General features: G+C 36.4%; 1 protein-coding gene across 1 annotated transcript; it reads left to right on the top strand.

Annotated features, from left to right (window-relative positions):
- The first annotated feature begins 2473 nt into the window (after positions 1 to 2473).
- LOC140808598 (F-box/FBD/LRR-repeat protein At3g14710-like) lies at positions 2474 to 5293 on the top strand. Its single transcript, XM_073165711.1, has 4 exons — positions 2474 to 2610; positions 3015 to 3989; positions 4446 to 4589; positions 4806 to 5293. Exons 2-4 carry the CDS (start codon positions 3039 to 3041, stop codon positions 5100 to 5102), a joined length of 1392 nt encoding a protein of 463 aa, XP_073021812.1. The 5' UTR covers positions 2474 to 2610; positions 3015 to 3038; the 3' UTR covers positions 5103 to 5293.
- Positions 5294 to 16706: the final 11413 nt, after the last annotated feature.

The raw sequence follows: 16706 nt of genomic DNA, 5'->3' as shown, positions 1-16706 counted from the left end.
TTCTCATTTCACATAATTTTCTTTAGATTCATTTCCTTTTACCCTGCACTCTCAAATATGAATGATTTTTATTCCAAAAAAAAAGAAGAATTATATATCAAACCACAAGTTGGTTCGTTGGACATCTATTTTAACAAAATATATATGATAGAACATTCCAGCATGCCTCGAGAATAAAATCAATCTCCAAATTCAACCACGACATAAATGGTAACAACTCGGGACAGATGAAGATGGTAATTTGTTTTAGCTTGGAAAGCGATACACGAAACATTTCATTGTTAAAGTTGCATATTTTTATAGCATTTTCTTGTGGCTGTATAGTGATATCCTGTGGATGACCATTGACCACTTAGTATCAATCAATATTCCATGTATCTCAAATATCAAGTTAATTGTGTATATAATCTTCATTTATCATATTCAGATCACACCATCAACGAGAGAAATTCGTGTTTCAAGGAAGTAGTGGAAAATATGTTTGCACAATTTTGTTGCGAGGCACCGGTACATGCTAGAAAGTTAAAAAGCTGCAGAAAAATCCAACTTCTAAGGAAATCTTCTCGATTAGACGTCGAAAACGAAGGAATCTAGTATTAGAAAATGAAACAATGATTGTTGGAGATAGTTTTCTTCTTTATTTCCTCTCTTTTAAATCTCGATTCCTCGAGCTGGTTCCTTGACCAGCATGCTCCACATGGGAATGGAAGTTTTCCTCCACTGCCCTGCAGCTATTTTGACATTTTCTTTGCAAATAAGCATCAAAATCCATCACTCAATCTCAACATTTTCGAATACAATTAATTAATAAAAAGGCATCCAAAATTAATCAATTTTTAGGCCAAACGCTTTGTTTTTGTTTTGTTTTTTTTTCAACTCAATCATTTGTTATAATGCATATTGATAATATCTCTCAACTATTTTTTTTTCTAAAGTAATATAATAAATCTTAAATAAATGTCATGAAACTAAATCAACAATTTAGAAAATTATTTGAATATAACTAATTAGTTGAGTGCATATAAATTTAAAGATGTCAAAACGGGACGGCCTGACCTACCTTAGCCTGCCATCAAATGGGGCGGGAAGGGGTGTTCTACTAATTTAAAGGGTCAGAAAAACCTCGACCTAACTCAACCCACCACATGATGTGTATTAGAATAGTCAACCTGTCAAAATTAAACATTTAAAAAAAAATTAACAATCACTTAAAATATAATCTTAATATTCTTATTAAAAAATCTCAACTATTTGATGAAATAACAATTCATATCACTAAAAATTGAGCATATATTTGAGCTACCAAATGATACATTAAGCAGTATTATCAAAAGATACTCAACACACACACATCTATTTTTTAAAAAAAACATGATTCGATTTTTTTAAAAGGTTATATTTTTTTTCTATTTTTTATTATATTATTTGTTTATCAAATAATATACTACTTTAATTCGATTTTTTAACACCCCTACTTCAATTTTGGAAACATTGAAACATATCTCTACTTAGCTTAATCACACATATAATATAAATATCACTATACATACATAATACACTATTACAAATTTCACACAACCACATAACAATTAAATCAAAGGAGATAAATATATGTTTAATAATTAATGTAAATTTTTTTTTAAATAAATGGTGGGCCAACCCAACTCGTCCTAAACCATAACCGAAACAACTAACCCGTTATTCTGCCTTCAAACTGGTTGTTAAAAACATAACTCAACCAGTCTTTTTCTTAAGGTAGTTTGGGTCGACATGATTGTACGAATCCAAATTGACATCTCAACATAAATCAATCTAATGAACCTAGAAAAATTTGGAAAGATACGAAGTTTTAGAAAATATAATAATTGCTAGATTTGCGTCAGGCGATGCAATTTTTGAATCGATCTTAATAAATACAACAAGGTTTTTACCACCCTAATATTATCCACCATTCGTCGAAAAATATTGCATGTGTTCATTTTTTAGGTAAGTATCTAGCACATGCAAGCATTGTTTTTACTCTCTTTGATTTTTACATGTATTTTTTAAACACGAGTTATCCAGGATGTAATCGAATATGACGGACGTTGCAAATTTTTTTATATAAAATATAAAAATTATCTTACTACATGGTTTGCCATTAAAATTGGATAACCCTGCATGGGAAAGTCGACTCTAATATAAATATAGCGACCTAATGCCAGATCCGATTATCCCGATTCACATGAGACCGTGGAGTTCATATAATCAGATGTGAACCCCATAACCATAACTCCAAACCTTGATATGACATATGCTAGTTTCGAAAAAGTGCACAACCCTTTGACATTATGTTTACAATTTTATTTACTTTTCAATTGTTTTTGAAAAAAGAAACCTTCCATTTTTTTTAAAAAAGAACACCTATATATATATACCGGTAGAACGGCACACACATTGCCATTTGCCCAGCCCATTACATCAACAAAGATTCAGACAAGTTTCTTTGTTTCGTTTTGCCTTTGAGCAGACACAAATTTCTCCTGATAGGGTCGGACGCATACAGATTAATCATCTGACTAAGAGAGCAATCAGGGCTGTAACCATTCTGAAATCACATCAGTTCACCGGGTAAAAGTTAAAACCATCACTTTTATTTGTGATTTTTGGGTTTTTTATTCTCGTAGATTTTGTTTCGATTTTTGTTTTTATCAGTGATTTTTGGTTTTAGACTGATTTGTTAATTTTTACCTTCTCTTTTCTTGCTTTCCGCATTTTCTTTGTGGAAAAATTTAGTAGATGTATGGTATACAATGATGCTCCCGAAATAGAATTTGCAGAAATGGGCGTGCGCTATATATATATATATATTTATATATATATATATATATAAATTTTATAAGCGTTCTTGCTAGAAATGAGGATTTCTCCAAGATTTTAGTGTGCTGCCATCCTCCCTTGTACCATTTTATTATATTCCTTTGGAATTTTCCCTCCGATTTCACTGGTAGCTAAAGTTCTTCAATTTTCTTTAGTATTTCAGGTGGACTTTTAAAGTTATGGGGGAAAACATTCAGATTGACAGCAATGCTGGTAAGAAACCAAGAATAACGTATGATGACAGCGAAAACATCATCACTAATTTACCTGAATGTATTATTAGTCGGATTCTGTCCCTCCTGCCTACTAAGGACGCTGTGCGAACTTGTGTTCTGTCCAAAGACTGGGAATACAAATGGACTTCCATTTACAATATACACATAAGTGATGGAGAACGATTTTTGCTTAAGCAAACAAGGAAGACGAGCTTTGTTAATTTTGTTGACAGGGTCTTCTTTCTTTCTCGGCATTCGACCTTAAAGAGATTTTATCTTTGTTGTCGTCATAAGTACGATTCACATCGCATAATATTATGGATTTCTGGTGCACTGATGAGAAACGTGGAGGATATGCATATAGTTTATAATGACGAAGGAGTTGTTTTACCCCGTTGCCTTTTCGATTGCAAGTCATTGACTAGTTTGAAACTGCAATTGCCTTGTATTTTCAGAGTTTCAGCCCATAATCTTTTTTTCAGTCTTAAGATTTTGTATCTTACTAAAACTAAAATTCTAAATGACCATGTCCCCAGTACCGACCGATTGATATTTGATTTTCCGGTCCTGGAAACTCTTGAACTACAGAACTGTGAGTGGTTGAAAGTAAATTTTGTGGAAATCAATTCTCCAGCCTTGACTATGCTCCGTGTGATACATTACACGAGTCTTCCTGAAGCAGATAAATACCGGATCAAGATTTCTGGAGCCAAGATTGCGCAGTTCGAATATAATGGTTATTTTCTTGAATATTTTGATCTCGGTACATCATCAGTCTTTTCTGCGGCTGTTGATTTTCACTGTTTTCCAAAAGATATCCAAGTAGTTAGAAAGAATGGATTACAAGCTCGGTCCTTATTGAAAGGATTATTCTCTGGTCTAAATCATTTGAAATTATCCGGGGAGGTTGTTGAGGTTAGTTTCCCTAATCATTCTACTTTCATTATGTTAACATCTCTGCTCCCATACAAAAGATTAAAGGTAAAAAGGGGGACTTCATGACTTCAGAACTGTGAGATTGTAAAATATGGTAAATGTGGAGAAATATTACATTGAATTAATTTTCTGTCTGAAACATTGATTAACATTTTCAAAGTTGCTGAAAAATGAGTTGGCAGAGAACAAGTTTACTTGTTATGAACAAGATTAATGTGTTTATATGTTTGACTTGATGTTTTTTTATCAGTATTTTTTCAATGTAAAGAGCAAACCTCATGTGTAGACTTGAATCTGACTCGTATTTCAGAAGCATTACTCTTTGATTTTTTCGGTCTCTATCCCGCCCTGGTTTCTTGTTCTTGGTTCGATGAAATTTAAAAATCATTGGACCCTTATTTCCATTAGTTGTAACATTTGTTTTATTTGTGTTAGGCCATCGCCAAATCTAAACAAGGGCATCCGCTTCCTCAATTTAATATGCTGAAACGATTAGAAGTTTTCACAAATTGCGACAGTGGAGAACTTCTAGAGTTTCTTCACGCGACCCCATTTCTTGAATCCATCGTCTTACATATGGTAAGTTTTTCGCCACCCTCCTGATATACATCCTCTAGAGAAAATGGTCGTAGCCGTTGCCTCCATAGGTAAATATCTAGCACAAGCAAACATTTTATGTTTATATTTACATGTATTTTTCAAAACTAACTTATCCTCAAAAATTTATTTAGTGCCCGATCCCTCTAATCCCTAGATGTCAAAAATTATTGTATGCATTGTTTTGTTTTTCCACAGGACAACTGGGATGACTATGATTATGACGCGGTGCAATATGTGCCATCATGTATCGTGTCCCATCTTAATGAAGTTCGGTTTAGTCGGTTCAGCAAGAGACTGCAAGATTATCGTATGGCGGATTTTTTGTTGTCGAATGCTACACAGCTAAAGAAAATGACGGGGCTGCGCAGGGACAGTCGGGAAGAAAGGCAAAAGAAGAAAATGTCAGGGGAGGAATCTGAAGAAAAGGAAATTGAGGATTTCTGGTCAAAACTGAGAAGTGTATTTAAATATAAAAAACATGGTAGATTTTGAACTTTGAGTTTGGTCGAAAACGTTAAGATAATTTTTGTTGGTGTTTTTGGTAATCACATTTTCGTGTGACTTTTCTTGGTTAATTGACTTGTTGGGTTTTAAATGATATTAGGAATATTGTGGATTTGTTGGACTATTTGGCTATTCATGGGATCGTCTTCCCTAGTTTCTGGTGTTATATTCTTGGTACTTCCAGGTTTTTTCATTATGTACCATACTAAAAAGTATTTTCACTGTTGTATCGTGATATTTTGTATTTCAATATTGAATTTTTTGTGATGTAAAAATTTATGCATAAATATTGATGTACATAAGTTAACATCCCTCTTTTGTTATTTTGAAAGAAGATATTTTTAAAAAAATATAATTTTATATTTTCATCTCTCATATTATAAAGTCTTCACGATCGAGCAGTTGTAGGTTTATTTTGAAAAAAGTTGATTTATGTTTCTCTTTTGATATATTATAGGGATTATTGTTGTGTGGTTTCAAAACCATTTTTTATTTTCGATTTTAACGAAGTCATCAACTTTGGTCGTACATGTATGATTCGGGAAAGGATCCCCTATCGTGGAGAGAGAAATAGTAGACCGTGGTGTACGGTCAAAACTTATTTTTTAAAACTTTTGTTTCCCTCATTTTGGTTTGCTCAATTAATTAAAGGCAAAAACTTGTGTGAGACGGTCTCACGGGTCGTATTTGTGAGACGGATCTCTTATTTGGGTCACCCATGAAAAAGTATTACTTTTTATGCTAAGAGTATTACTTTTTATTGTGAATATGGGTAGGGTTGACCCGTCTCACGGATTATGACCCGTGAGACGGTCTCACATGAGACTCACTCTTAAGTAAATAGGATAAGTGGATAAAAATAATTATTATATATTAATTTTTAAATAATCAATTAATTCATGCAAGATGTATAACTGTTAAATTTTTTTAAAAACTTAGAAAAATTAAACTAAACCAAAATCTCCTGATATAATAGATCATTGATAAATTAATGATTAGCTTTACTTAAAAAATAAATCTAAACAAAAAATTTAACTAAAGGGTAAACTTTTAAATAATTATTTATATTAAATTTTTGTTAAATTTATTTTGTATGAAATAATATATATTGTTTAATTTTATTAAGTTTAATGATTTTAAAATTAAATTGTATTATATTAATAATAATACTTTTGCTAGTTGTAACAATCTTTTGTATCATTAATCTGAATTAACAATTTTGATTTAACAATAAACGAATACAAATAATACCAATACATCATTAGCTTCCAAGTATTTCACTTTTTCAAAACAATATAAAGATGAGACAAGACAAAATATGAAAATTCGAATTATAATTAAATATGGAATAAAAAATAAATAATTCATGTTGCACAAAAACTCTTGTGAGAAGGTCTCTCGGATTAATTTCGTGTGTCGAATTTCTTATTGGGTCATCCATGAAAAAGTATTACTTTTGATGCAAAGAGTATTACTTTTTATTGTAAATATCGATAGGGTTGACCCCTCTCACAGATAAAGATTCGTGAGACCGTCTCACAAGAGACCTACTCTTCATATTGTTATAATGTTAACTAAATTGAAGGCTCAAAATGTATGATATAGTGTGATCTGAAGTGAAGGCTCAAAATATAAGAATTACTTATTATTATTTCCATATTGAAATAGGTTAAAACGACTTCCAAACCCGAATTCTACCGTTCATAATTTATTTGAGTTATTTATGAACGTAGTGTAAAATTTTTAGCCCGATCCAATGGTGCAATAAGGTGCAAATAATTTTTTCAAGACAACTGATTTAATGTGCTGCTGCGTTTTGGAAGTGTCAGTTGCATGATTCTTCTATATTTCTCGAATTCTTAACGCTTCTTCCAGGTCTAAGGTAAGCGGGATTTTTTTAAAGATTAAACTTTCGTATATGCAAATTTATTTCGTTTTTCAAAAATGCGGTCGATTACATATTTTTTTCTATTCCATTCTTGTGTTGGTTGTCATATGTTTTGGGCACTGTGAGGATTCAACTTGATATGGTAGGGAATCCCAACCATGACATGACCCTTATGCCGTGGGGATGTAACCGCTATATGACCTTTCCCCCTTAGATGAGTAAAAATTAGGGATTGATATCAGTAAATCATTGAAAGTAAAAGAATCTCAGTGTTTGATCAATGTTATGCATGTGTTATGAATGATGTAATGTAAGTCATGTGATTTTCGAAATTATGCATGTTGTTATATTGTGCTCGAACGGCCCTACTTGCTGAGTATTTTCCAAAATACTTATCCCCCCTTACAGCCCTTTCCCAGAAAAACTCGAGGAAGAAGAGTCGGACCGGTTTTGGGGCTGGTGAACTTTCAAGATTTAGTTTAAGTTAAGATTATTATCATTATTCAGTTGTAAAGTTTTCGCATTAGATTATGTCATTTTTCGGTTATTGAGTTGTAAATACAATTGTTATTTCTTTCGAAATTATGATATAAATTGGTTTTGGTTTATACTGTGCTACATGGCTGGTTGTTTTCATTTGTGTGATTGTCGATGTCAACCCTAAGTTTTGGGACGTGACATTGTTTATATGTGAATGTCACCAGACTTTGATTGGATCACTCACACGAGCAATCTCCTTTGTGCTGAAATAACAAGCGGGATGAGACTTTGAGATCGAGTGTGCATCACTCATATTGGTGCGAATGATCCCTCGGCGTTAGAAAAAAAGTGGAGGTCATAATAATTATAGTCGCCTTGGAATGTTGGATAGGATGAGATCCGTTCGATTATGAAGTATTTCCAAATTTCATTTAATGTTGTTTAAAATCCGAACTCGTGAACTACTAGAAAACCTGGTCTTGCAGCAGACAGGTCAGGTGCTCTCAGTAGCGACTGGACTAAGGTTCGGATGATGTTTAGAACTTGACATGCCCAAAATTGAGTGGGAGCTTAATCATAACATGCATGCATTCTGCATGTGCTATTCTAAGACAACCATACAAGGAGAATGACAACTGCTTCCTTATTTCGTCATTGAACCATTTGTCATTGTGTGAGCCCTCACATTTTTTGCCCCATTCGGAACTTTGGACTATGTCATGAGGTGTAATCTTGATGACGATTCAATGAGCCTGTCGGAGCATATATAGAAAAGTTGTCAAGTACAAACTACTTGACATGTGGGCCGAGGAAAAGTTTAGTTGGTAACGTAATGATATAATAAGGCTCATAGGCATGCCTACTAAGTCGAAAATAAATGATTTGATAGTCATGAACATATTTATGTATATATAATCTCGAGAGAGTCAAACATGCTCTAAGATTGATGGATCAAAGATGCTCGATTATGTGAAGCTATGTAACTTGGGTTTGATTGATCAGAGATGATTGATTAAGTGAAGCTACGTAACTTGGGTTATTCTTGAGTCGAGGACTTATGTTAGTTTGGTAATGACATACTATTACTCTCCACAAAGGTTTTTTTTGTTGCCTCGGTCACATGCTTTATTCTTTGTATGAAAGAATGTGTCATAATGCTAGATAATATGTTGAAGCGAGTGGTTTCACTTGATCAATTGTGTATGAGTGAGAGATATTGGATATATATTTGAGATAATTTATGTGTTCGATATTTTAGATATAAAATAATTAAAATATATATTATCTAATAGAATCCCAAAATTTCATTGAGAAATATAGTCTTTACGTCCATCTGAAATAATTCCTTATCTAGTTGGGCGACTATTGCCAAAATGAGGCAATATCAAGAATGAATCTTCATAATCTTTACCTTTTTATTGGGTATATCCATTTGCCGCAAGTCGATCTTTGTATTTTCAATTGATCCATCAGCTCTACATTTGACCTTTAGAACCCACTTGTTCCCAACTATCTTATGTCCTGGAGGTAGATCAACTAGCTCCCAGACATGATTCTTAGCCATTGAGCTAATTTCATCGTTCATACCAGCTATCCACTCTTACGAATTTGTTGAAGTAATTACCTCTTTATATTTGGCTGGCTCATCATCATCTATAGAAGCTCACGTGAAAGATTCCCCATCGATTTCAAAACTACGATAGGGTATGGGTTAATGTCTTCTACTTCAAATTTCCATATTAAATTTATTTATCAATTTTCCTTGTTGATATGATTCTGAATATGTAATTATTGTTTTGCCTTTCTAGATAATGTGATAATTATGTTAAGATTTTTGTGATATAGTATCTTTGTTTAAAAAGAGTTTGTTTCTAATAAAACTGTAATAGCCGAGCCTGGTGTACGGTACGGTTTAATATTTCATAAGTTTATTGACTACTTGGTTAAGTTTGAGTATAGTTTGGATGTTAAGAGTTTCGATTTATGATTTTAGTATAGTTGGTTATAGATGATGTGCAGTGTTATTGTAGCGACGTTACGATTAAATTCATGATAAATGGTATATTGATCCAAATGAGGTGAGGCTAATTGGAGTGGTTAGATAAGACATAAAGCTATAACTTTCTTATTTTGAGTTTTGTTCAAATCATTGTGGAAGGTAAGCCAAAAGTGTCCCGAAGAGTGTTGTGTGTTTCGACGTTCCTCCAGTGACACAGGTTGGGAGATTTAGCATAACGTTTTACTCAGACCTTCAAATGATCTGAAATTTTGAGGGAGTCAAGATAAGACATAGATCTACAACTTTGAAGTTTACCACTTTTTCTAATTCGGACGGGAAGAGGCGTTTCGGAGGCGATCTTTGAAGAAGCTGTGCGCAGAGTACGCTGTGGCAGGACCGATGCAGGAGCGCACCCGCGGTCCCAGTGGTTCAGAAAATGTTGGTTTGGTCGAAGGCATGGCGCACCCGCGGTCCTTGGAGTGCCGCACCCGCGGTCTTGCTTTTTGGAGGTATGGTCGAGATTTAAAGTAACTTTTTGGACGATTTGACTTCATTTCCCTTCTTCTTTCCCCTTCAATCTCGTTTTTCTCTCTAAGGAGCAAGGGTTGTCTTCCATTTCATCCATTTCCTACCTTTGATTCTTGGATCTAATTCGATTTTCGACTTGAGATTGTCGTTCTCCTTGGTGCTAGGAAGCTTAGGTAAGCTTTTGGTGCGATTCTTTTAAGGTTTTGAGTTAAGAGTTGACTTGGGTTTGTTATTCTTGTGGATTTATGGATTTATTGTTATGGATTCTTGATTATAGAGTTGATGTTGGTGTTATTTATGGATTATTGTTGTAGGTGGTGACCAAGAGCTAAGTTTGAGGTGTTCTATTGGGTTGTAAGTGGAATTTCATCCCTTTGCTCACATGATTGATATATGTATTGTGTTTTAAAGATTTTAAAGTGATATTCCCTTCAATTGATTCATTGTTATGTATTGATCCCATTGATTATCTATTGGAGGCATTGATGTCTCACTATTGTAAAAAGGGAATACAAGAGAAAATATGAGATTGTGAAATGACGGCTTTAAATGATATTCAGAGTTCAAATGTTTTATTGGATTGATTAATCATAGACAGAGCATTGCATGCAATTAGTTGATCAACGACCATAGGCTTATATCCCTCAGAGTTATCGGTTTATATCGATTTGGGATATGAGCACCCCAGAGCAGAGTTACTATTGATATCAATCCAACCAGAGTAAAGAGAAATACCATATCATTTCTATGCTATTGCTATGATATTCATGTTCAGAGTTCATGTTTCAGAGTTGATGGTATTTATGATTTCAAAGCTTTGTTTTCAGAGTATATTGTCATTGCTATGTAAGAGTTCCACTTGCTGAGATTTATTCTCATTTCAGTTATTTCATGTGATGCAGATCAGAGTGGTGGCCCGGGACGTTGACTGTGGACAGGGGGTCATATGCATACACCGTTGGGAGGAAGATTTTGGCATGATCATAGGAATGATGTTTTGTATTTTGTTATGTCATTTAAATGATCGTGTACTTATTTTGTTGTAAAAACGTTTAAAGAAATGTATTTTGAAACTCCTTCCATATTTTAAAGAAAATTTTATTTCCGCTGTGTATTTTTATTGTTACGGGTCAGAGGTGTCACAAAAACTCTTACTTTCCATATTGTCACTACAAAAAAAAATGTTTTTTAGAACCGGTTTTTGGGACTATCTGCAGCGTTTTTTCACCGCTTCAAATTTATTTGAAGCGGTTTTTGTACCGAATCCATTTCTTCCGCTCTTAGCATCTAATGCACCGTAACCACAGCCGGTGGTGAAGCAATAATAACCGATCCTAAAGACCATTATTGAAGAGGTTTATAACCGCTCTTGTAAGTAGCAACACAAGCGGTGTATAACCGCTGGTGCTGCATTTCGTTTGAAGCGGTAAGAAACCGCTCTTACAAGTGGCTAATAACCGTTTGTGGTCCATTTATTTTGAAGCGGTTTATCAACGCTCCTAAAAGGAGCAACACAAGCGGTTTTTAACTGCTGGTGCTCCATTTATTTTGCAGCGGTTGGGCACCGAATGAAAAGACCCGCTTTGGTTATTTTGCTCTCGAGGCAATGTAGGAGCGGTTAAGTAATGCTTGTAAATGTGATACATTTTTATTTGTAAGAGCGATTGTAAACCAATTCATAATTATTTTTTTAAAAAAAAATTCCAAATTATTATATTCATTTCCTTCTACACAAGAAAATGGAAAAAAAAAACATGATACATATAAAATAAATAACTCGAAATCAACAAAAACATTTGTCATTTACTGGGAAACCAAACAAAATCCACAAATGAATATTTAAGTTTGCAGAAACATAAAATTCTAAAAAAAAAAAAAAACATATTGATGATTTCAAACGAAGGCTAAAACTATAGTATGTTTTTTTCTTAAATATCTAATGACCAGATGATTCTTCTGAAGGAGTTCTGCCATCATTTTCTCTTTCACTGGATGTGGCATAAATGTGTTTCTGAATGATGCTTGTCATTACAGTTGACATCTGTAAAAATAAATCGAAATTATCATAGAATAGAACAAGCAACCAATTTTTTCATTTGATATTTATAACATGTAAATACCTGTGTTGGTAACAATTCATGCCCACTAGACCCTCCAGGTATCATACTCTGCATAACACGTGTACAAATTTCGAATTGATCTTGCATTTGTCTCATTTTCTCCATTTCTATCTGTAGTTGTGCTTTTTGCGCCTCCATTTCTGCTCGCAACTGCGATTCACGCATCTCCATATCTTTCTTCATTTGTTCTTGCATTTCTTTGAATTTATTTGTCATCTCCAAAGTAGAATGATAGTTTTGCCTATTGTAGAATGAGCTTCGCCTGCATTGTTCAGGGAAGACTTGGCTAGGCAGTGCTCCTGCTCCCAGACATCGAACTCGTCGAGAATGCTCGGTTCCAAATACATCACTGCATAAAACATGTAATTAATACATATATATTTTGTAATAACATTAACAAAAATAATATGAAATTTTAAAGAAAATATAACCGAAATGCATCCTCATGCACTTCTATTGCTTGTGTCCCCTCAGCCATGTCTTGTAAGCGAGTTTGAACAGCCTCATCCAACAAATTCTAACAAAAAAAACGTCAAGTAAATGAAAATTTTATTCAAAAGTCATTATATAAATTGTAACTGTAGTGACCCGTTCCAGAATCACCTACTAATCAAGAACTAAGCATGCAATTAACTTAATTAAAAACAATCAGAGATAATGGCGGAAAAGGTCAACAAATGATAGTTATACAATCCCAAAAGATATCCAGAACAACTCTGAAATAAAAGAAATATACGGTACAACCATATCGAATCAAAGAGTACTGAAGAAAATAACTCAACCGGCTACTCAACGTCCTCCTCCTCCTCCTCCTCCTGAGCCATCCAACCTGAGGCCTGCCCCGTGGGAATGGGGTGTCCAAGATAAACAAAACCGAGGACGTGAGCGATAAGAACGCCCAGTACAAAAGCATGAGTATACAAGCCTATATGAAATGCATATGCTATGATATGATACCAGGGTAGTCAAGAAACAGGAGTCACAAAAGATATCAATATGCTCAGTCTAGAGGCGCCAAGTGGATAGTGCCGCGCGGTACTCCTCTGGGTCACTGCATCCACTACAAGATCAGACGTGGACCTAAAATGTCCCGGATCACCGAAGCCCTCCGGACCCGTCGGCCACTGTGTACTCTCGGTGTCCATGCGTCCACAAGACAGGGCTGAGCGGCCCCACAAGATATAGCTTATCTCGAAAGAGATACAGCTCAACAATAAAGGCTATCTCGAAGGAGATACAGCTCAACATGAAATGCAACATGCATCATAAAGCGTGACATAATAGCATGCATTATATAACATATAACAATGCAGCAAATAATCATGCAACACATATAAGAATGTATACTCGACCAGGATATCTCGGATAGTACTTTCGTACCTCAAACCAGCAGATCCTAACAATCAGCCCTAGACTCACGCCTGCGTCCGCAGTCAGCCCACTGATGCCGCTAGCTCCCAACTAGAGCACCGTTCCGCTACAAGACCAGTAGCTCCCCGCTAGTGCCTGAACCTCGGGAAAAGACTAGAAACCTCTCAGAAACGACTAAAACGCTCTGGAATCCTCTGAAATGGCGAGTCAAATGTGAAGCCTCGCGCCTCTATTTATAGCCAATGTTCGGACGCTCCGATCCACTTCGGAAGCTCCGATCCGGTACACTTCGGACGATCCGAACCCACTTCGGACGATCCGAACCTTGCATGTGTTCTACGTGTCCAGCCACCTGTCTCGGACGATCCGAACCCTTGCTCGGACGATCCGAATTCTGCATGTCTGCCACGGGTCCAGCCACCTGGCTCGGACGATCCGAACCATGATCGGACGATCCGAACCCTGTTCGGTCCTTCCGATCCCACCGAAAATATAATTAATCCCATAATTAACTTCAAATTAGGAATCGGGATACTACATTCTCCCCCACTTAAAAAGATTTCATCCTCGAAATCAGGTTTATAGTATGAACAAAACGGAATAACAACATTGTTATTACATCTCAATTGTTGTTGAACACAACTGATATTTGGATTACAACGGAAAAACACACACACATCCATAGTACAACCACAGTACAACTCAAAAGAGCTCTGGATGCTCTGAACGCATACGACTTTCTAACTCCCAAGTGGCTTCTTCAGTGCCTCTGCGCTGCCACTGCACTAAGACAAGAGGAATGATCTTATTCCGCAACACCTTGTCTTTGCGATCTAGAATCCGAACTGGTCGTTCCACGTAAGACAAATCCGAATCAAGTTGAACTTCAGAGGGATGTAAGATGTGAGACTCATCTGCTACGTATCGTCTCAATAAAGATACGTGGAACACATCATGAATACTTGATAGGTACGGCGGCAATGCAAGTCTGTAAGCCAAATCTCCCACGCTTTCCAATATTTCAAATGGACCAATAAATCTCGGAGACAGCTTACCCTTGAGACCAAATCTCAAAATCCTGCGAAAAGGCGAAACTCGGAGAAACACTTTCTCACCTGGCTGAAAATGAAGAGGTCGACGCTTGGTGTTCGCATAACTAGCCTGTCGATCCTGAGCAATCTTAATCCGCTTCTTGATTACTGCAACCTTATCAATAGCCTGCTGGACTAACTCCGGTCCCTCAACATGTCGTTCCCCAACTTCGTCCCAGAATAATGGAGTACGACAACGTCGCCCATACAACGCCTCAAATGGTGCCATACCAATACTACGATGATAGCTGTTGTTGTACGCGAACTCAATCAAAGGCAAATGATCCTGCCAAGCGGTTCCGAAATCCATAACACAAGCTCGCAACATATCCTCAAGTGTACGGATAGTCCTCTCTGTCTGACCGTCGGTCTCTGGATGATAAGCCGTACTCAAACTTAGTGAAGTACCCAATGCTGACTGGAAACTACCCCAAAATCGTGAGGTAAAACGAGGATCTCTGTCACTAACAATACTGACTGGCACTCCATGCAAACGTAAAATCTCTTGAATATACAATCGAGCCATACGATCGAAAGTGAAATCACGGTTATATGGCAGAAAATGAGCAGACTTGGTGAGTCGATCCACCACTACCCAAATAGCATCACTGTTCCTTGAAGACAATGGCAAGTGAGTAATGAAGTCCATCGCGATATGCTCCCACTTCCATTCAGGAATAGGTAAGTTCAACAATAATCCTCCCGGTCGACGGTGCTCTGCCTTAACCTGCTGACAAACTAGACACTTGGAGACAAACTGATAAATGCTGCGCTTCAACCCTTTCCACCAAAATCGTGTCCTCAAATCTTTATACATCTTGTTGCTTCCCGGATGAACACTCAACTTGCTTCGATGAGCCTGAGACAAGATCTCTTCCCTCAAAGTATCATCCTCTGGTACTACAACCCGATTAGACAAACACAGAAGACCATTAGATTGATAATGGAAATTGCTATCTCCACCAACCAATCGAGCTAATCTCTGAGTCTTGAGATCAGACATCTGAGCATCTCGAATCTGAGCGAACAAAGCTGGCTCAGATAAAATGGTAGCAACACGAATGCTCTCCATACCTTTCCGATGTTTGAACTTAAACCCCAACGAACAACAATCCTGGACAGTACTAGACATAGCACTGGTCTGAAGTGCAGAGGCTCTCACCTTGCGACTAAGAGCATCGGCTGTGAGATTCGCAGACCCTGGATGGTATTTGATCTCACAGTCATAATCTTTAAGTAGATCCATCCAACGACGTTGTCTCATGTTCAACTCAGCCTGAGTGAACAGATACTTCAGACTCTTATGATCAGTAAAGATTTCAAACTGAACACCGTACAAATAATGACGCCAGATCTTTAGCGCAAACACAATAGCAGCTAATTCTAGATCATGAATAGGGTACTTCTCCTCGTGAGGTTTTAACTGCCTGGAAGCATAAGCGATCACATGACCATTTTACGTCAACACACACCCTAAGCCTTGAAAAGAGGCATCGGTGTAAACACTGAAACCATCAGATCCTGACGGTAACGCCAAAACAGGTGCAGAAGTCAGAAGTCGACGAAGCTCTCTGAAACTATCTTCGCACTCAGATGACCACTCAAATGGCACATCCTTCCGAGTAAGTTGCGTCAATGGTCTAGCTACCTGAGAGAAATTCACGATGAAGCGACGATAATACCCTGCCAGACCTAGAAAACTACGGATCTCAGCCACTGTCGTCGGACGTGACCAATTCAGCACTGCCTCAATCTTGCTAGGATCCACAGAAATTCCTTCCTTGGAAATCACATGACCAAGGAATACTACACGATCAATCCAGAACTCGCACTTACTCAGCTTAGCATACAATTGCTTCTCGCGAAGAATCTGCAACACAATCCTCAAGTGATGGATATGCTCTTCCACACTGTGAGAATAAATCAAGATATCGTCAATGAAGACCACAACAAACTGATCTAGAAAATCTCGAAAGACTCGATTCATCAGATCCATGAACACCGCTGGCGCATTTGTCAATCCGAAAGGCATAACTAAAACTCGTAATGCCCATACCGAGTACGAAATGCAGTCTTGGAAATATCATTATCTCTAACTCTCATCTGATGATAACC

Source organism: Primulina eburnea, chromosome 13, assembly GCF_022965805.1.
Source record: "Primulina eburnea isolate SZY01 chromosome 13, ASM2296580v1, whole genome shotgun sequence".
NCBI classification, from domain to species: Eukaryota; Viridiplantae; Streptophyta; class Magnoliopsida; order Lamiales; family Gesneriaceae; genus Primulina; species Primulina eburnea.
This window is presented reverse-complemented; position numbering and strand designations above follow the sequence as displayed.

Coding starts and splice junctions, on each gene's coding strand:
- LOC140808598 (XM_073165711.1), top strand. CDS start 3,039: ATGGGGGAAAACATTCAGATTGACAGCAATGCTGGTAAGAAACCAAGA. Junction 3,990..4,445: donor TATCCGGGGAGGTTGTTGAG/GTTAGTTTCCCT, acceptor TATTTGTGTTAG/GCCATCGCCAAATCTAAACA. Junction 4,590..4,805: donor AATCCATCGTCTTACATATG/GTAAGTTTTTCG, acceptor GTTTTTCCACAG/GACAACTGGGATGACTATGA.